The sequence below is a fragment of the Ciconia boyciana genome, chromosome 10 (genome assembly GCF_034638445.1).
Source record: "Ciconia boyciana chromosome 10, ASM3463844v1, whole genome shotgun sequence".
NCBI classification, from domain to species: domain Eukaryota; kingdom Metazoa; phylum Chordata; class Aves; order Ciconiiformes; family Ciconiidae; genus Ciconia; species Ciconia boyciana.
In genome coordinates this window covers 14,066,706-14,088,916 of record NC_132943.1, presented here as the reverse complement: position 1 = coordinate 14,088,916, position 22,211 = coordinate 14,066,706, and the positions used below count along the sequence as shown (strand labels likewise).

Below are 22,211 nucleotides of genomic sequence, written 5' to 3'. Positions count from 1 at the left end.
TATAAAGATGCTATGCAAAAGCATGCCTTTGATTTACAATGGTATGTACAGCACAGCAGCTACTTGCTGACAGCAATACAGCTCAGAATTATTCTTCTATAAAGAAGTTTCAGAACTCACATCTCTTCATTCCTGGCTTGAGCTTTGCTTTCTCTGTAGCAAAGACTTATTCTCTGCTTTTCCTCAGGAGGTATCTCATGCAAATCCTGAAGAACCTTTCCATACTTCAAGCATGAAGAACACAGTGTGGGGAGTACAGAGGCATAAAGTGTTCAGGTTTTCAACATTGTGCTTGATTTCTATAAAACCCACCAGCCGCACAAGGACAGTGAGTTCTGAGGGGCATGCCAGAGACAATCTGGAAAGGTCCTGCTAGACATGGCAGTTTTGGAGGACTCTCAGAAAAAAAAAATACAAAGGGCACTGAGTCAAGGTGAGCTGAGAAGTATGCAACCAGAAAACTTGCCAATAAAAGGCACTCCTTCAGAACACAATGTTTTGTCTGACTGCTTTATCAGGAAATCAATTTACAACTGCTTCTTATTACTCTGAACTGAAAATGACAGGAGTGCAAAGGCTCTAAATCAAGGAGAGGAAGGTAGGCAGAGTACAGCAGTCCTCATTCACTAAAGGATTAAACATTTTCTACTTTTGCATTTTAGAGAAATCTAGTCTGTTAGTTTCCTTTCCTAAGGGTGTTTTTTGTTTTGTTTTGTTCTTTTGATTTTTAAACAGTACAGTTTCTGCTACACACAGCTAACGTAACCTTGTGCAAGTTATGCAATGCTCTGGAGCAGTCTGATCTATACAATGATCTTTTTCATGGCCAAAGCTCTCCAGACAGAGATGCCTAAAATTGCTATTTAGGACAAGCCTGTTGCAGAGGAGAATAAGTGTCTTAGATTTCAAAGCAAGGACTTTGGTAACGCTTGGAAGTCAATCTACAAAGACTGACTTTAAATGTAATTTGAATTGATCTACTTCAAATGTTATCATCATGTCCCTTTATTTTTGTTTTACTTCAGAAGAATACTTTCAGTTTTACATACAAGTTTTCTCACAAAAGGAAAATGCAATTCACCCTTCCCTTTCCTTCTTCCTCTGCCCCAGCTTCTTTTCAGCAGCATGGCCTCTTTGTCCATTTTCTACTGTTACTCACCAGTTCCCAGTTCTTCATTGTGGCCAAATTTCACCATGCAGTTTTCACACACAATTCTGCTTGAACACGGGCTTTGTGTTCTCCAGTACGTTTCCTATCCTTACCCATACAGACGGAAGGAGCACAGTGCCCCCAATGTGCTGTGCTAAATTATTAAACATGCACTTTTCTACTACAGGGTCTCAGCCTCTCCCAGAATGAGCAGGGAAATCCTGGGAAGTTGATAAACAGTGGCCCACAATTCCAGATAGCTCCAAATCCACTTAAACAGCTCTGTCAGTCTCAACTCTTTTCCTCCCTGCTTCAGCACATAAAAATCCTATCTCTTCATACATGGGAGACTTAATATCAATTTGTTCCACTGTTAAGATGGGTCAACGTGTTTGCCTATTAAATCTCACTGTTCCTACATTTCTTCAGCAGGCCCATATTGTTTTCCCAGCAGCAACACTGAAAGGCTCACTCACCTCCTTGTGAGAATCCTTATGTGCTTCCAGCGTTTTCATGATGGTCAACTCTGCATAGTTCTTAAACCTTGCTGGCTGGTTCCGTAAGATCTCTCTCAGGACTCGCAGTGCCAGGGCTCTTATTGAATGCTGTGTCAAGAGAAATCCACATTAAAAAAAAGTCACTTCTCAAAACTGTAGTTTGAAGTAAATTCTCATGGCTCCCTACGCCACCAGAAATCTTATATCGCTTATATTGAGTGAGCAGTGTAATCGATGTAACTAAAATTCAGAATTGGCCTCCTTCCTTGCTTTTGCACAAAAATTCACATAAAATGACTGTTGTCACAGATACAAGAAAGAATCAGAATGACTCTGTTAAATCCTACACTCTTTTGGCAATGAAGTACAAATTTGTACCCAAAGCAGCATGTCTGCATTACATGAATCTACAAAGAAGCTCAGATCACATTTGTTTTGCCCTTCCTCTTTTGCTTAGCTTTGTGGATATCAAACTGGGCTCCATCCATGTAACAAAGCTGTTTCTCACGTACTAATGCAGTAAAATCGACTCTTCCTGTAACTCCTATGGAAATTACTTTCAAGAACAGTCAGTCATTGTAGTCAACACTGACCTATGTGTTAATCCTTTATATCAAAAGATCATTAGTAGGAGGGATTTATAACACCTGCTTCAATTTCATAACTGTTACATTAAGTTTTTGGCCTGTGGCCACTCCAAATAGATTCTAACATTTCAGCAGAGGAATACTTACTTTCCTGTATACTCAGCCTTTAAAGCATGTCCTTCGCTATTCATCTGCAAAATTCATGCAGTAGCACAATTCACATGTACTTAAAGCCACCAGATCTTCTGATACATGTGTGATGATGCTATGATTAAACATGTAGGACTAGAGCAGCTCATGCTTATACTACAAACAATGACCGAGAAAATATCAGCCACCTACTCTGCTTCAGAATTAATATTTCTGAGTGCGCGCCATATACTTTACAAGGAGTATAAGAAATACAATGGCTTTGAATCAGATTAAAAAAAAAAAAGACAAACAACCACAAAAAACTGTGAGTGCTTTGAAGCCTAAATATTATAACATTCAGATGGAGCATGGCTCTGATGTGAAGGCGCAGCAGGGTGGTAAGCTTTTACCAAATATCATTGTGCTGCAAGCTGAACAAATAGCACCAAGTGGAAAAAGTAGAAGTCTAGCCTGTAAATTATCACTTTGATCAGCTATCAAATACAAAGCTGTGATAACAACACAGCTTTTTTTTTTTTTTTTTAAATATTTCAAAACAAGATCCCTTGTAAAAAGCAGTTTGTTCTTGATGACATTTTTGCAAGAGACAGAGACCCATCTCAGGCGATCTAATAGCTTGGATCTTTAAACCACATAGAGGGGAAAAAAAAATTAATATATTCTAGGGTGCCTTTATTCTCCTTTTTTTGGGAATGGGTATGATATAGTTAAGAGCCTGTAACTTCATCCTAAAGTGGAAGAGAACAACTTTCTAAATCTTGATAGTTTTTGTACAAGATTAGAAGTTAACTTGTTTTCTGATTCTAGTTCAATTTCCAAGTGATTTGTTACTAACACTCTGGAGGGAAGGGGAAAAACCGGGACACTTCAGAGTAGCTTAAAATTCATCATTGAACACACTGAAAACAAAAGCAGAGTCATCAACCTTCAAAAGAAAAAATAGCAGTGCAGCATCACTGATGAGATGCCATACAAACGCAGCAGGTTTCATTTACACTAGTGTGGAGGAACTATCATCCTAGATGAAGCAATGTACAGGAGAGTTAAGGCAAAAATCCACATCTCACATCTTTGTCTCCAAGTGTTTCCAGCAGCAAGAGCAGAATGGTTTTGAAATGTTCCTCCCAAACTCCGAGATTATCTTCCCTTGTGATCTTTAGCAGTTCCAGGAGAGCTCCTTTCCGCTCCTCCACACGCTCGTTGTGGTTGGAGAGCTCTTTCAGAAGATCAGCCACCAAATCTGAATGGTCAATGGGTACTTCTAGGACAAATAGCAGCAAATCATTTGGGGAAATGGGGAAATAGATCAAAGATGCCAAGATTACTAACCTTCTACAGAACAAAGTGCATGTAGCAAGGGCCCCCCCAAAATGCGTCAAATTCCAGGTGGCCTAAGTCAAGCAGGGAAGAGAATCTGACTAGCATACAATTTCACCTGAGTTTGTAACACAGCTCATGAATCTGCACATGGCTTCTAACGAACCAGGAAGAGATGACAATTGAATTTCATCCAGTTCCAATAATTAATTCTATAAGATGAGAACTGCCGCAGTTTTTCCCAGACACACACACCCAAAACCAGCGATCACGTGTATGACCTTTAGATCTAAGTACAGTGACTCATCAGGTTACTGCAAAAGAATTAAGCTAAGGTGTAGCATCACTTAAATGAAGTGAAATGCTCAGTAACAACGAGCTATTGAGTGAGATGTTTCAGTCATAAAGAGTGGAAGGTCCCCAAAACAGTGTCCCTACAGATGCATTTAGATGCTTAAGGGACTAGTTTGAGGGAAACTCTAGGCAAACAAAAATTAAAACTGCAGTATAACATTTTCTCCATAGCCACAGATCAGGTTCTGCTGGTACATGAGAACACACAGTACTTCATATCAAGCCTCGACTTAGATGCAAAGTAATACACAACATATGCAGGGCAGGCACGTATCTGAGAGCACTACCCATACACAAATATACCAGAAACAGAGGAATCTGCCTGCAGTTTTATGAGACACGCTGATACAAACCATCCCGAAGCTGATCCATGTCATCATCAAACACTGCTTCCTTCAGTGCAGTCTTGTCATAAGTGTTAATTGTGTCAGCATAAGGATAAGGGTTATAGTCTCGAGCACGTGGCCCTGAAAAGGCGCGGGGAGGCTGGGTGTTAAGTAAGGAGGTTTTGTTATCTAGAGCCATCCTTCCACCTTCCACAATGTCACTGCTTCCACGGACATCACTGGTAGGCACAGCGAGGCCACCATCTCGAGACACCTGGGGAATGGGACAGAAAAGACGTAAGACTACTCAAATTCTGTGGAAGCTGTAGCTTTTTGGGAGTTCGCCCACCAACATGAATAGGCATAGAATCACTTACACACGCATGAACCTTGAGTAAAGCTTAGATTACCACCTCTTTCCCTTATATAGCTACAACTCTTCCAAAAGTATCTCATGGTCATATGGCAAAAAGCTACACTAACTTGCCAAAATCTAAGTTAATATTGCTAAAACTGCACAAGCTGGCAAAGACCATAAGCTCTGGAACAAGGACCAATTTGCTAAGAAAGGGAAAGGAAGCAAAAGCAACATCCTCATCATGAAACTTCACAACCCACTGACAGAGGAGACTGGATGATGCTTAGCAAGCTAACATGAAATGAACAATAGAAGGGTCCCGAAGAAAAATCTCACAGACCAATAATTTTTAGCTTTGAGGCTAACTTAATCTACTAACATAAACTTGCTTGTCCAGATAGGAAGCAAAACTGTCATAGAATACCTCAAGTTGGAAAGGACCCATAAGGATCATAATTTAAGATTCCCATAAATTTTTAAGTCCATGTATTTAATTAAAACAAATGACATCTCACATGGTAGATAATTCTGTAACCATTCATGCAGCATAAGGTACCACATGAGTTGTGCGCTCAAAGTGATTACGGGTCCTTCCTATATATGAAGTAATAAGCCTGTGAGGGAAACCACTCATGCATTTCAAGTACTAGCATTTCCCATTACAGACCTGACTACACACACTCCATGAAAAAGCCGTCACTGAGCCACGCTGAGCCTGAGGAACACTAGCACTGTTTCCTTCATACACGAGACTCCCACAGAAACCCAGTGAGCACATTTCACAGGAGACTAGAGTTTAAAGGGAGCAAGGGACTACATTAGTGGGACCCCATAATTTAGGTATAAGAAGTTAGCAACCAATAAGCCAAAGACACTCGGAAGAATACAGCAGCAATAACTGGATTTTGTACACTAAACAATCCAAAGCCAGGTTTGAACACAATGTGTTAAAATTTCACCTATCTGGGGACATTAATCAATCGAATACTTACAATATCACAGTCTTTCTTTCCATCACGTTTGATTGGCTCATTCAGGTCCTCTTGACTACGGAAACTAAATTTTTCAATCGCTTCTGTGACTCCACGAAGAGAGCTGTAGATTTCATCAGAATTTAGGTTCTCCGTGTCATAATCCAGCATACTAAAGACCAAACGTATATGAAATGTTACATATGAAACTGGAATCCGCTTTTGACTTAACAAAAACAATGTCAAGTTGAAGACAAATGATTTGGTGTACCCTTTCTAACAGTGACTTGTAACAAAACATGGATGGAATCAAAGCAGACTTTGGGTCTGAGTCTCCCCTCAAACAGGGCTAAATCTAGGAGAAGCTCCACTGCAATCAGTGGTGTTACATCGCTCTAAGTGAGGGGAAATCAGGTCCACTGTTTGTTACATTCCACAGCAGTGAATGTGCTAGCTTCTGTAAACCAAAAAACCCTATCCCCAGCATGGTAATGGTGTTATTTAAAAAGGAAATTAAATAAAATCAATCACTATGAGAACTCAAAGGGGTGTGACAGCTGGTGGAAATGAAATCAATGAAATTTAAGTTTCATAATACATCAAATATATTCTATCAATGGATTCAAATGTGACAGATTTAAATGGAAAGAAAAATGTATCTTGACATAAACCTTAGTCTAACACGTCCCATTTTCATTTATAGAGTAGTAAAACCAAAACCACTTGCACGATGTCTTGATAAAAGATACATTTCAGTATTGAGCCTAAGTCTGGGAATTCTCTCACTCAAATCTGATGCTTTCTTCCAGTCTGTCTGTTCCTCAGAAATTCCTCAGCAGAAAAAAGCCACAGAAGTTTTGGGATTCCTTGAGGAGTTATCCAAAATTAATTCCATGAAAAAATGCCTGGCATGCAAGGGTAGATGATATGAAAAGATGTGGCTAAGAAGAGAAGCTCCTACAAGCTTGGAGAAAATGAAAAGGCATTACTGGCAGGCCTTTGCTCTATCTAGGAGGAGAAGTCGAGCTTGCATGACAATTGGTTTTCCAAGAGAGATTTAATGAAGCGACCCAGTAACTGAGAACAATTTCTCTGGGGGAGTCTCGGATCTCAGTAGAGCCAGAAGCAAATAAACCAAAAGAATCTGAGACATTTACATCAAGTTGTTTGTCAATAAGTGGCAAGAAGTGGCTCCCTACAGGGGTGAATTACTATTTCTTAACAGTTGGGGAAGGATGACAGGATGAGCTTGAAGGAGGATGGCTGAACAAAGAACTGTGTTCCTTTTCCACAAAAGAAAGATTCCCTGTGAGGTGGGTGAGAAAAAAATAAAAAACAGAAAATCCCTTCTGAATCCTGGGTACACAGCTATTATTTTCAATAGAACTAAAAGTAGGATGTTAACTATCTATAACCACTACTTTTTTTTTCTGGAAGAAATTCAGGAACTTCAGACAGAGGATAAGATTGGCGCTGCCCGATTCCTTCAGAATTAACACACTGAAAATAGCCATAATCCTGGCTCCCAAGCAACGTGTTTACTCTCTGATCACACAAGCATCAGCACCATGTATTCTGGCAAAGAAACTGAAGAACAGCTCCCCAACTTTAAACAGTCTGTCAGGCCAGGAAGAAGGAGAAACCATTCAAAGAACAGACCAAGACCAAAAAACAAAAGCTGTTTACAAACCTACAGAAGTCAAAATATTTAGGGCTTTTCAGACAGCTGAATGACACTAATGCACTGTGATGGCTTTCCAGACAAAAGTAAAAGCAGCTTTTAGATTCTTTGTAAGTATCAGGCAGGGATAGGACAACCTTTGTTTCATATGATCTCAAAAATATTAATTTTGAGCTCAAGCACATTTAATTCATAGATCTTAAGGGGTTCCTCATACAATATTTAAGTGAGCAATGAAACCGCCATTCAAGAAGGTATATATGTGACTGTACACAAGTACCCCCACCAAGAGATGACATGACTTACCACAGGTCACACAATTAAATCCATGGCAAAAACCGAGAAATAATCACAGATATACTGACACTAAATCTTCTGCTAAAATCATCACTTCTTTCCTCAGGGATGAATTTTGCTCTACACTGCTACCAAAGAATAGATCAAAGTACAGACTCTGCAATGCTAAAGGACTAAGGCTATTTCTCAAAGCCACCGATCTGATGCATTTTTCAAAGCACAAAACCACATTTTAATAAAAATCTAAAGAACCCAGTGATTTCATTTGTCAAGAGTAAGCCTGTGTAGGAGATCACATTATGGCTGAGTTCTACATGAAAGAAAACTCTACATGTGAACACACACGTCTATTGACAGTATGTGTGCTGGAATACTTCACAGACAACACGATGGGGGGAATAAAAAAAATAAAATGGAACTACACCCACCTTCCAGGGAAAAAAAAAGGCACAAAAGGGAAAAAAAATTATGACCCATGCAGAAAACTAGAGGAAAGTCACAGGATGAATAAGAAGTGAGTAGAGATGAGCAGCGTTTAGGGATGTCACAACATTATTTTCCATCTTCTGCTGCACTAAAACAATGCAGCTTTCTACAAGTTTATCAGGATACAATTTGGCAACTTTCCAGTCTGACATAAAACACGTTTTACTTCCATAAACTATTATTCAGTTTCCAATCCAAACTATATGTAAGTAATCAACAGTTTAGCATCCTCAAGCAGTACACAGTAACCCACTTCCTTGCACTTTCAGGCTCTGGGCTGGAATATATGTCACATTATTCCAAACCTTGGTGTCAGCTAATGAAAGGAGGAAAAAAATTCTCAACTACTTTACCTCCAAAAATCAACATAGATCTCTTCCACAGATATCTTAGTGTCCTAGAATAGTCAGAACATTGATTTAAAGTTTTAATTCTGCAGGTATTCACAGAGGTACGGACTATGGGATTCTATTTTCTCTCTCAGATGCCAGAGATTCCCAGATTTTGAGCTGTCAAAGAACAATTTGTTTGCTTTTCTTTCAACAGTTTTTCATTAGGAACTTCTTGCTTCAAGGAAAGACTGTATATAGTCTTTCCTCAGGTAATAGGTGTATTTAAGTCAGGAGAAACCACATCTACGGAAAGCCTGTTGTCAGGGTATAAACTTAAAAAAATCGAAGGAATTTAACATAGAGGTCTGACAAATTAAATTTGTATTCAGAAGGGGTTTTTTGACTAAAACCAGTATACAGCTTTAGTCCACTATACTGATTAAAGATCTATGTGTAGATTTGAACACAATGTGAGGGCACAGGAGGAGGAAGAGATGTCAAAATTAACAATCGATAATCTCTAAATCTTGTGGTGAGGACCATTTTAATTTCAATACTACCAATTTCCAAGATATTCCACAATCACACTGTGCAAGTAGCTGGTAATATCATATATGCAAGCTTCATCTTCATTGTCCTATGGATATTCACTACTGCAGATGTGAAATCACTATTGAGCTGTATTTGCCTGTTTGAAAGTACTCGTGTGCCGCTTGCACAGTGCAGCCAAGTTGAAAGACCTTGCCCATACTATCGTAACGCGCCGGTGCCTGCCGGAAGTGCTCAGCAACTGTGTTCTGCACTGGAAACCAACTGTGAAACGTACACCCATTCAGGAACCTGGCAGAGAGGAAGAGCATGGAAAAATCAACTTTTTTTTTTTTTCCTCTACTTGCATGCCTCATCTTCCCCAAGCAGCAAGCAAGCGGCTGCCTGCCACCTCCACTCTCTGAAAGCTATCATCATCTCTTTTCCTTTTCCAACCAGAGCCTCTGCAAATCATTGCCCACATTTGAACAAATCCCACAGTGCGAAAGGTAAATAATACTGTGACACCTCAGACAAGTTGGTTTAACAGGTAGCTTGTTACCTGGGAGAGTAAGAGCGTCTGAAAGTCTTGTGGGAAGGAGCAGTGGGGATGGAGTTAGGCTGAGAAAGGGGAGGGGGGTGCTTCGACAGCCCATCTGCACTCCAACCCCAGAACCGACTGCCGTGATCAGAGGAGAAACGAAAGAGAGAAAACAGAGAAAGGAGAGGGAGGGAGGGAAAAAAAGGAAACTATAATCTGAGTGGCTTAGTGCTGTCATACTGCCTTGGAGAGAGAGAAAAAAAAATTAATAGAAACAAAATTAAACAAGAATACTCCATTAAGCCTCATAAGTCATTGTTTTGGCCTTTATTATTAATTTCCACTTTTATTCCTAAGAGAATGATACGGTTCACACAAAAATAGTCCCTGCTTGTACTGACCAGTAAATTTTACAAATGGATACAGCCTCTATAAAAAACTCTTAAAATGCTTTAAGTAAACATCTGCATTGAAACTCTGAGCAGGTATTTGTGAGCAACAGGATTTCCCTGGAAGAAAGGAAAGTTGGATTTGATTTTTTTAATCAGACACACAGAGGTAGCTTGTCAAGCTTGGCTCCTGGTGCCTCTATAAGAGCCTGCAATCAGGCCCTACACAATCAGCAAACCTTTACAGGGCATAAGATCTTATCCTATTTCACCAGATTCAAACAGATCCCAAAGATGCAGCAAGTGAAAGTCAGTCTAGAGTGCAAACATATCATGTAAATTGGGGACCTGGCCCAGGTCTCAGCAGACAAACCTGGAAAGACTGGATGAAACCAGCCTCTAAGTCGATTCAGGTATCTCATCAAACTTCCACAAGCCCGTTCTGCTTACTGTTTGATCCTGTGCCTTTGGGTCAAGGCATCCATCCCTGTGCCAGTTTGTCTAACCTTTGCTTTTGTCCTGTTCCCTTTATGGTACATGGATTTTCAAAATCATCTTCTAAATGAGAATATAGATGCTTGAGCTGGTGGAGTATTCAGGACACCACTTTGTTTCTATTAAGTTTAAATACACTGCCTCGGAAAGTCACATTTATGTATACACAAGTGAAAGATATTGCAAGATCAGAAATGGCAAACAAGTCAAGAATTGCTCCAGTGCAAACACCAGCAAAGCCAGTTGAAAACTCCTCTGAAGAGTGGTGTCAAGAAATCCACTTGTTAACCAGCAACCAAAACCCATAGCTATTAAATACAACTATTAGGGAAATACACCAGACACCCAGACTGCTGAGCAGAAGTCTCACAGCTCAGGTCTCACCTACCTGCAAATGGGCCACCAAACAATGCAGGCTTGTCCTTATTGTATAAAGCGGATGGCTTATTTTAGTTCTTTTTCCATGCCCTGCCTTGCTCAACTTAATACTGAAACTGTCAAATTTTATTTTTAATGGTATTTCCTATTGTCAGTGAAAAAAACAAGCATGTAAACCTACATAGCCAAATAAAATTGTTAGCCTTCTATTTTGATGCATTTCCTCTAGAGATCTTTGAGGGACTAAATTAGTTTTTTTAATAACTGGAACTACGCACAGGTTTCTGGCTACTAATAAAGGCGGAAACAGTAGGGCAAACATTCATTTGATATTCCTCCAAATACTCCTACAGAATTTTAGGTGAAAATTCACAACCTGACTGTAACAATTGAGTTTACAGAAGTTCATTTGCCATTCAGAACAGTATTCCTACACTGTAGGACTTCGCAACTCAGTATTTTCCTTTTTGTCATACTACATCATTTACTAAATCTCAGAAGATTTTTCTCTGCCCAATGTCAAGCCATTCATCTGAGCATTGCCCAGGAAACATTCTTTCCTCTCAGTCAGAAGTCTGTTTTTTTTCCTATTACTTTCAGTCTTCCCAAGTGCCCTCCCCTGCTTTTCTTCTTCAGAAAATACCTCTTTCGTCCATAACTCCTTTCCCCAAAACCTAAAACTGTCAAGACAAAAAAAAGCAGATACAAATGCAGAAGCAACTCACAGATGCAGTGGATATGTTCTAGTGATCATGAAGCAGAACTGGATGGAGCAAATGAAAGCAGGAGAAGGAAGGACTTTGCCCAAGGCCCTGAAAGCACCTTCTGAAAGTTACCCTTCTGAAGACATTAACATCAAGGGATACTTAAGCAGATGTTATCATCTGGATAGGCAAATTAGCTGTTTGCATCAGCAAAGTCCAGTTCAGCCAAAACATTCAAAATCTACCCAGAGAGCTCAAATACCTGTACACACAAATATACACACACAAAAAATAAAAAGGTCAGTCATCTGGAATTCAGCTGTGATGGCAATAATATGGGAGAAATAACGTGACCTAACAGCAATGGCACACATACGTACTATAGAATCAGTATCAATGAAGCCTTGCTGATTAATATTGAGGATATTGTCCACAAACCATTAGTAATATGGGAGAGCAGCTATGCTTAGCAGCATTTTTGTATTCCTACAGGACTCAAACTATCCTTTCTACACATGTCCCAGCCCCAAAAACATATACATCTCTAGATAAGATTCCTCCAATCTGTGCATCAAGATAAAATTCAAAGGAAAGTATAATCTTCAAAACCAAGCTGGCATTAAGAACTGGAGATGATCCTTCAACTGACTGCACTCAGGCTGCCTGTACAAGACATAGGCATGGACAAGGTAAGCAGGGCCTGCACATGGAGCACCCCAGAAAGCAACGGGCAAACACAACCTCGGTACAACCCTTTGGAAATGGGTCCCATAAAAATGTAAAGCCAAGCCTAGTTTCAGAGGAGGGCTACACAGAGAAGCTGTAGGAATCTTTATCCTTTTACACTACTGTCAGAATGGCTCGGGTATGCTCATCCTCCAAGTTTGTAGAAAGAAAAGTGACATTTTACACCACTGATGAATAGCAAATGACAGGCATTTGTAATGGAAACATGACACAGAAGCATCTATACCAACAACTGCAATACTGCAGTGTACCCTACTTCCCGTAATGTTAGCACATCTTCCAAAGCCTTTTTTTCTGAAAGAAGGACGACCACATGTACTCTTCAGAAACAGAGCTAAATTCTCCCTTGTTCTGTAAGTCAGGACCATGCTCAAATTGTGCTACACAAGACATTTTCAAGAAGGACGCAGTCCAAGCAGAGCATCAGAAGCTACTGCCACTGATTTGCAGTCCTTGCCACCGCCTTTTCTGCAAATGGTAAAAATCTGCAGCTACTGTTACTGCTCAGAGGTTACTCACCAAAAAAAGTAGAACTTCTCCCCTGAATATTTTAAAGGGCTTTTACAGCAGCTTCCACCTTTACCCATCATTGAAGAGTAACTTTTACACATCACTCTTGAATAACTAAATCCAGCAAGGAAGCAGGAAACACTTCTTGAAAAGACACCTAAGTTTTTGGATCAACATCTCCAAGAACTCCATAGAAAAGTGAAGGAATGATTGTTGCCTAAAGCAAATTCCTGGACCACTGCACCAGTGGCAGTTTTGGTCTTGACAACTTAATAGCAGAATGCTCTGGAATTACCTGCCCTCTCTAAGTATTCCTTGAGAACATATCACATGGGAAAAAAACCCCTCCAGTTCCTAAACCCAAAATGCTAGAAAACAACAGCAACAACAAAGTATGAAGTGTACGCTGAATGCTTTAATTAATATTTTGATACGTGCATCCTGACATCAAGACGTGAGAAGAATGCAAAGACAAACTGAGAAGTAGTGAGTGAAGTGGCAAAACACAGTTGTGTCCCAACGGCAAAACCCCAAAAGCATGGTAAAAGGTCATGGATTTATAAAATAGGTGCCCACATGCAAACGTGGCCAACAAAGCCACAATGTAACCACAGGGAGACATATCTCCGTTTATAATTTCCCATGACAGAAATCAGCAGGGCAACAATGCTCAAACTAGTCAAAAAGGAAGCAACATAGTTGGAACCATTCCCCTGAAACTCTATCACTTAATATCTTAATGAAACCTTTGTTGAAAAAACTCGTAATAGGCAACTTGACCTTGGCTTGCAACCTCTCAGTCTAGTTTTGGATTACAGCAGATTTAGGGGTCACAAAGATGTATTGAGAGATCCACAATTTTCTCAGGAAACCCCATGTGCTCCTCATATGCTGCTGGAATTACCATAACTACTCGTTAAAGGCTAAAACTCTGTGTTTTTCCTGACACATGGGAACTCACATGTCTAAGCACACCTCCAGACAGGGTTTAGCAAGTCATGACAGGGCTGATCAACAGATTTCAGTGCAAATTACTATACTGGACTACGAACTGCAGTCCTCACCCAACACGTTTCCTTCTGTCTCTTCTATGACAATGGGAAGTGACATCCCATAGAGAGGCAGGGCAGGCAGACAACAGCAGCAGCTTTTAAGCTTTCCCAGCATGAATCAAAGCTTGTCCAGGTAACAACCTAATACTTTCCCTCCAATGTTTCTATAGTCCCAGAGCATACTGTTTAAATTCCTATCTCCTCTGCTCTAACTTTTTCTGGTGCGAAACATGTACATTCCCAATATCCAAGAGTCCATGTTTGCTCAAGAAAAGGTTTTGGAGTGGACCAATACATTCTATGGTAGCATCTGCAGCTTCAGCAAAACACCTGGTTGCAATAGACCTGCTGCCCAAAGGATCAGGCCACTGTTCCACTGGTGAGCAGCCAGGAGGGTGATTTGAGAGGTATTCAGCACTGAAACACAGTCACCACCACTGCTTGTTCTGCAGCCTCACAAAGCGTAAGAGGGGAACAGGAGATTCAGTACTTCTCTCAGTAGCACAAGCACTGTCCTACAGTCAGAAGAATTACTGATCACAATGACACACCTAAAAAATAGACGCAATCTGAAACCCTTGACCTGAAAGTCATCATATATTTTGTGATATTTGCAACCTCAACAAGACCTTATTTCTAATGCTGCCATTTAATATTACCTTTATTAAACCCACAAATGTAATTCTGGAGAAAGCCTAGTTATGAAAGAAAATTAATATTATAAGAAAAGACATTAAGATTACACAGGTAACATGAGGACTGGAACACTGAAGTCAATCACCAACCATGTATTAACATGTTCAAACCCTGTTTCTTTGGAGCAATCTACCATAAACTTTTGGTCTTGTTTTTGCTTTCAAAAGTGAGTCATATTCTGGAAATGCACACTCAGTGTCGAAATCCTTTAATATTTTGCAAGTGGTTTAATTAGCCTGCCACATTACCTTGGAGACAGTCCACCATGGGAACAGTTGGTAGGTGAAGTTAAGGGGCTGGTTCTGCTGCTGGAGTGCCGGGATGGAGTCCGACCAAGGGTATTGCTGGGGGAACCCTGGCACAGAAGCAGGAAGTCAGGGATTAGCAACATGTTGCAATGCACGGGCAGGAGTACACAACAACAACAGGTCCGAATATTGCCTTTTTTTGCGCTAGACAAGCTTACTGCAGTTATGGTTCTGGCTCTTGACCTAAAAATCTGCAGCTATGGTTCATGTAGTCATTAATATGTTCTTGAAGGTACTGCTGTGAGGATAAAGAAAGCACGTGCATTTTTCTACAATCCACAGAACCTGCAATTTTAACTACGCAACACATACAGCCTGCAAATATTGCCAGAGAAATGGTTTAGCAATCCACCAGGTTACCCAGCTTCTCAGATACTATTTTCCAGGCTCCAAAGTATGCAGACCATTACCCTGGCAATTTAGCAATTTAATTATGCAGCTATTTTCCGCATTGTCTAAAGCATTCTGATTGTGGTTGTTACAAGCATAAGTAAGCAATCTAACTTATCATTTTTCCACTGGCCTGCACAATCATTTATACCACAGCAAAATGAGTAGAAATTTCTCCTGAGTCTCTTCACACAAGGTCGAAGGTACTAGAGAATCCAGTCCATTTGTCTGGAAGCCTAATGCTGCAGTTCTAGTTTACACAAAGGTATACTTGTCCCAGTGGAAGTGCAAAGATAGGAGGGTTCAAGTTCCAGCAAGTTTCACAAGTTTTCCATATAAAAAAGGCAAAAAATACTCTAATCCTTACTGTTCTGGGGGGAAAAGAAGTTTAGAAGCACACTTACATCTTCTACTAACATATTCCTTCAGAGAAATAAAAATCTGTAAGAGCTTCATGTAAAACCCAAACATAAGGTAATAGGTGCAGACTGAGGAGACCTTGCGGGTCACAAAAAATCCCGCAAGCTTCTCAGTAGACAATGTATCTGTTATTAAACTGCTTTCAATAGTAGTGGTAAGCCCAGAAAAACTGGGGTATCAGGACCTCTGTTTTAGCCAAAAGGCCGTTACTGGCAGGATTTTCAAAAGAATCAACTTGAAAGCACAAACCCCACCAACTTTCATGCGCTTCTCCTAAATATTTTTTTTTTTAATTTGTACTGGTTATGACTATATTAAATTTAAAAATAACTGAGTTTTTTGTTTTAATGGTCCCTATAAAAGCAACAAACAGAATCCTCTGTTGCCATATTGCTTCAAGACAACAGCTACAGATAATTCATGCTACTGAACATCTGCAACAGCTTATCAATGAGCTGCTTGTCTTTGGAGCTCTGCTGTTTGCAAGGACAAGGGCCTCTCACCACACTGGTGTTACTGGAGTTCTTGAGGTGGTTGTGCAGAAGCTTGGTAGCACCATCCTGGAATGTTTTTGGCAAGGCACCAAGTAACATGGTAAACTCGGGAGTGTTCAATTCAAAGAGAGAAATCAGGACTATTTGTGCTGCCTGAAAAGAAGAAGAAAGAAAAGACCATCAGTTTTTATTCTATGAAAAGAGTATGCATTCTGTTGATAATGATCCTTATGGTAAATGATGTGTGTTTCATTCAAAAAGAAGATTCCCATACTAGACAAATTTTTGACGTATCCCTTGTGACATGTCACAAGGAATTGTTAATTGATATAAGTTAACTTTTTAGTTCTTAGAGCTTACAATATACTTTTGCAGTTATATCATTAACTTCTCAGATGTGAAGTGTACAGCTATTCACAGCTAGTGAGAAAATCTTACCGTCGTCCTGTCCAGCACATATTTCAAGTGAACAAGTTACTGCAAAAATTAACAGGAAATAAATAAAACCAGAAGCTCAGATTAAGTACGAAAAATCTAGGACTGCAATTTGTCATTCCCATGCTTTCTATTTTAGGTGCGAATGGGACTAGTTCTCTTCCCACTCAACCTCTCCTCTTCCTAAGGATCTGACAAGTTTGTTTCATCAGACAAACAATCCCTGCTTCTGTTTTCCCACCTCTCCTTGCAAGTCTCACCACTGAGGCTGTTCCAGCAACAGAAGACTCCATCTCAAGTGGAAGATCTACTGGGATGGCAAGAACCACCTTTCTCTCATCCATGGACAGGCTAAACCCCACCAGATTCCCTAAATTTAATAAGTGAAACCAGGGTAACACTGAAACAATTGAGAATTTTACCATTAATTTCACTGGACAAGGTTTGTCCTATTTGCCTGGAAGAACAGCTGCCAGAACAGGATCTCCACTAACTCCAGTAGCAAACATACAGCTCTGCGTATCCTGAACTAAGACAATGGAATCAAACAGGAATGGAAGCAGAATAAATCACAGAGTGCAGATCTGCAAGTGTAATTAACATCACATGTTCCTAACTATACTTCCCCAGCAGCATACAACTCATGTGGATTGCACCAATTCTGGGGTTTTTTTCCCCCGCCTTTGCCTTGAAAATATACAAAAATATAAAAATTGATTAAAAGAACAATAAAAATGAAGCAATGATGAAGGACCTCTGGTGGTCTGCAGCACCACCTTCTCCAACGGGGGTGTAGCCATTGATATATCAACCTCCAGAATACATATCTGGATACAAAGCAGGGGCTTAAGCTGACAAAGTAAGAAGCAAAGCTACACATGCTCTTATTTTGGAACAGCATACATATAGGCTTAGGAAGAGCAGACACTTATGTCTGACCCTTTTGGGAACTTTCTAAAACTTCCTAAAAATGAAAAAGAACTTTAAAGAGGGTAAAAATATAATCCACTGCTGTGGCAGTAACTGTACCTTCACTGTTCTCATCAATAGAAAGGAGTTTTTAGTAAGTAATGTGTTTGTAAACTTGCAATAATTAAGTGTATCTGCAGTTCCCTGTGAAGTGGACTCCTTTAGCAGATTATGAACTTGGGTACACAAAAACCCTTTCACAGGGGAGGGGAATCGAAGTACCTCATTGTTTCAGCGTGCAAAGTGCAATTCAAGCTATACTGTTCCTTCTGCTATCAGCCCCAATTTGCAGTAACACAGCTTTGTATATAAAAACATTTTCCATCCATGAAAGTTTGGTAAGTAACATCCTTTTCATATGGCCAACAAAGAAACTGAGGCACAAAACACTCAACGGGCTCCAAGGACTGCAGCGAACAACAGGTCTTCAGAATCTTCATTCCAGATGGATCATCCTGCCTCCTGTCACAACTCTCACTGACTTGAACAGAAACACAGCATGTCATTATTCACTTCACACTAAAAATCTAAGAATGAAAGAAGTGGGGAGATAATTTTCCCCATGGCTTTCTTAACTCCATACTCTACCCTCCTCTGACCTGAAGTTTTGGGCAACTCTGCCATGAAGCCTGCCTGGTATCCAACAAGGACGTGTATTTCTGTCCATTTTGATCCAAGAACTTTTAAGTTTTCACCAGCATAGTATTTTCTGTAATAAAAATATTACTGCAAACAAGAGATCTCAGAACAGTCAGCAAGTTGAGCTGAATGCAAAGTGACAAGTCATGCCAAAATTCATTCCCATTTGTGAATGGCATGCACATCCCAGATGGTTAGGAAGTGGACATGCAGATCTTCTGTGTCAGAACAAGCAGATCTCGTATTCATCGAAATTTAAAAAAACGGGAAAATTGATCAAGATTTCCCAGGTTGAGAGATTGCTCAGACTAGAATATCTGGAGATATCAACTGGTAAGTCAGGAGCTGCCCAAGGTACAGTGAGGCGGGAAAGGATTTAAGATACCTTTGTTCCGCATATCTGCCATTCATGGGTTAGAACTAAGGTAATCCTTGGAGACCTCCTATGTAAACAGAGGAAAACAGCCGCAAGAGCAGATGCACTCTATGATGTGACATTCTGGAGGTACCTTTTTTCTATGCCAGAGAGGTCTAAGATGCATCTCACAGATCTGAGCAAAATCTTCACCAAAGCTCCACCATGGACTTTGTGATCCTGTGGCTTCACTTTGAAGCAGAGAGTTATCTAATTGGTACAGTTTAACCCTGACACATAAACACTGATAGCAGAGACAATGTGCTACAGGAGTATCTGAGGGAAGTTTCAGCTCCCAGAAGTCACTTCAACTTTGTTCCACTACTTTTGTTTTGGCTTTAATGAAAACAGGACTGTATCCACCTTTCCCCTTTGCACAAAATACAGCTTGTCTTTAGGAGTGTCTGCCAGTATTCTGTGTACTCAGTGCTCTTCAGTAGCTTTGCTGTTGCCTGCAAATAGGTCATTGGGCTTTGAGTGAAGTGCTGAACAGTCGCTCACAATGCTTACAATCTTATGTGGCCTGAAAGAAAGCAGACCTATAGTCTACACTTTTTGAAATAAAGCCAAGTACTACTACAGCCTGGGAGCGGTGCTCCAGTAAAGCTCTCAAAAGCAACACTAGAGCTACGTGGGTTAACCTTGCCTGTATTCTTTTTAAATAGTCCTCAGCCATTCAACTGCACTTCCAGGTTTATTTCAGGCAAAAGCCATTATTTGAAAGTTCAGCCATGATCTCCTACTTAAGATTTAACACAAAGGTCTTGGTCCCTGCTACTATAAAAATCAAGAACACCGTTACCACTGACCTCAAAAGCTGGAAGGTCCATACTAGCTTGAAATCACATTTATAACAAGCTCCAAGTTTCACTCTTGCAATACTTCCCAGTTCTAATAGAGTTAATTTTATTTCAGTAATGAAGAGCATCAGGAGCAGCATTTCTACACCTGTCTAATAGTTAGATCTGGACACACTTGATAATCCTCTAAGTTTCATTTATCTAGCATACATCTATCTAGTCAAAGGACATCTTTTACAGATAATGTTTCTAAGTGGTTTAGATCTGTGGATTTTCAGCTTGTGACAAACCAGAGGACATTTTCATAATCTCAGAATCACTGGTCATTTCTGAAAATCTTGGCCCTTGTTTCATTAGATTACTCAAGGAGTAGATAAATTCAAAACAAATTCATTTCTGTACACAATGTACAAGCATTCTCCATGCAACACCCATGCTTGATGATATATAGTTTGAAGAAGGAGTAATAACTGCATTTTCCCTTGCCTTTGTGTCCCTGAACACTAGTGTAAAACACTAATCCATCTCCCTTCAGTGACATATAACGTAGACCCTACAGATTTAGATAATCTTAATGAAGCAGTTCTCTGCTGGCTCGAGCTGGAGAAACTCCAGTGACTTCAGAGCCTGACTATGCTAGTGAGGGGGTCTGGCTCCACGTCCGGTTCTTGAATCATTTGCAGAGGATCACTTACGTAACTTCATTATTTTCCTTATAACAATGCAGTGAGGGATCAGGTTCCACAAGCCGGCAGCAGCTCCCAAAGTTTCACACTTAGGTCAATGCAATTCATGCTGTCCAGCAGTGTCAGCTGCTAACGGGACACAAATGCTTTAGCAACTTCTGTTTTGTGTTTTCACCTAGACAGTGGGTGTTTAGATTTATCAAAATCTGTAACCTCTGCAACTTGGCTGAATTATAATAAAGTCTCTTTGAAATTGTTTGGGCTCATTCAGCAAAAAGAGCAAGGCTAACTGGAAAAATCCATTGATTTTAGAGAGGAAATGTAGTCAGTGACCTAAGCTTAATACTTAAAGTGCCTTATGATTGCTTGGTCCAACAGACCAAGCAGAATAAGCAGCTAGTTGCCTGAGCTACGTGAAAGCAGTTTTCAAGTTACTCAAACTTCTATTGGCGATGAGCTCACAACACTGGCAGCCCCATGAAAGGAGAGCACCTCATGTCCTGATTGCTTATGAGGGACTACAACAAGAGAGTTAACAGAAAAGCACACCAAAACCAAGAATTACTTCAGACAGACACGCTTTTTTCAGGCTCCCAGTCAAGGTCTCTTTACACAGCTAGACAGTTGAGTTGAGACTGCAAACACGATTAGTGTGATTAGTGCACACGGCTTTTAGTCTACCTGTTTACATTTCTCTTCCAAGTTTCCTTCACCAGGCCCTGACGAAGCTGTAGTTGTCCTAGCTGGCAAATCCTCACCCACCCAACTATGCATGGTCTGGGTTTGACAAACAGGAAAGTTGATATTATTTAGAGAAAGCAGAGATTTCAACTAAATCATCTAAACAGTACACATGCTATCTTTTTGCAGAAGAGTTTTAATCAGTTGCTTGCTTAATTCCAAGTAACAAAAAGCATTAATATTTGATTTAACCAGAAGAGCATTCCTTTCAGCAGAGGGCAGCACTGGCTCAAAATTAAATTCAGCCACAACTCTCAGGCTTACAGACATCCCTTAGTTCTCCTACAAGGCTTTGCTTTGGCAACCTCCTGATGGCCTCCATAACCACCTGAAAACCTCTGCTGAGGTGCAGAGCCCAGGCAGTGCTGCACTGACATGGCACTTGCATCTGGCCAGCCAGCAGTAGGGGAACAGATGCTTGCATCTGCCCACACCGATCCTCACAGACATCTCCAAGTTCAGAGGAAGAAGCAGTTAAGAACTTGCAAACTCCTAACTCCAGTCTGGGCATCAGTCTGATAGACCAACACCATCTACAAATGCCTTTTATCATGCGATTGGTCTGGGGAAGATCCACACTAACATCTACTCACTTTTGACAAACATAATCATACTCTGTATGCATCATTCTTTTCACCACCCAGTCTAAGGCAAATGTAGTTTTAATAACTTAAGGCATGCTGGAACAGAGAAGTTCTCTCTCTCATGTCACGTTGAATTATACTAAACTGCAGATCAAATATAGATCCACTGAGATCGAGAGGCAGCAGTGACACATTAGGCAGCTTCTATTAGCACACATTGGCATAGGGCAACACTTCGATTCTCTGATGAGCGTAGCTGATGTTAAATGAGTTAATTCACATCTACTGAGAGTGTTTGCAGGCTCTAAACAAGTGTTATTTAAGTGTATTTTCCAGCAGACAATTAAGTGTTAGCTGGCACTAAGCTAACAAACTATCTACCAAACCAAACCTCCTGCTTGTTCCTTTTTCAGGTCTAGAATCAGATGAGTGCGGACATCCACATTACTGATATGGTAATACGAAGCACAATGGCTTCATCAGTTCATACATAATCTAAGCATGTTAGCTTGAGCACAAGTTTTCAAACACATTTTTCCCAAAAGACTTCTATTAGAATATGCTGTTTACATCCACATCCTGAAAAGGAAGAATTTGTTTAACAGATTTAAATACAGAATTCATGTACAGATTAAATCCACATTGCTATTCTGTTTTATACAGCACACACTTAATATATCATGAAAGGCTTTTACAAGTCATGGATGGTTGCATTACATGCACCAGAGGCATCTCAAACAAGTGTCAGCAAAAACTATGCAGCACTGACTCATCACATTTG

General features: G+C 40.2%; 1 protein-coding gene across 6 annotated transcripts in view; it reads right to left on the bottom strand.

Annotated features, from left to right (window-relative positions):
• The window catches only part of CLASP1 (cytoplasmic linker associated protein 1), a 186,587-nt gene that overhangs the window by 18,343 nt on the left and 146,033 nt on the right, over window positions 1-22,211 (bottom strand). For 4 of the 6 annotated variants that reach the window (XM_072875469.1, XM_072875474.1, XM_072875468.1 and 1 more), the window contains 6 exons: window positions 16,171-16,314; window positions 14,798-14,904; window positions 5,735-5,885; window positions 4,412-4,658; window positions 3,455-3,648; window positions 1,627-1,755 (listed from right to left, as the gene is read on the bottom strand). In XM_072875469.1, coding sequence (XP_072731570.1) covers window positions 1,627-1,755; window positions 3,455-3,648; window positions 4,412-4,658; window positions 5,735-5,885; window positions 14,798-14,904; window positions 16,171-16,314 — 972 coding nt within the window. The remainder of the gene's footprint in view (window positions 1-1,626; window positions 1,756-3,454; window positions 3,649-4,411; window positions 4,659-5,734; window positions 5,886-14,797; window positions 14,905-16,170; window positions 16,315-22,211) is intronic. The other 2 variants (XM_072875470.1, XM_072875473.1) reach the window with 1 other exon arrangement.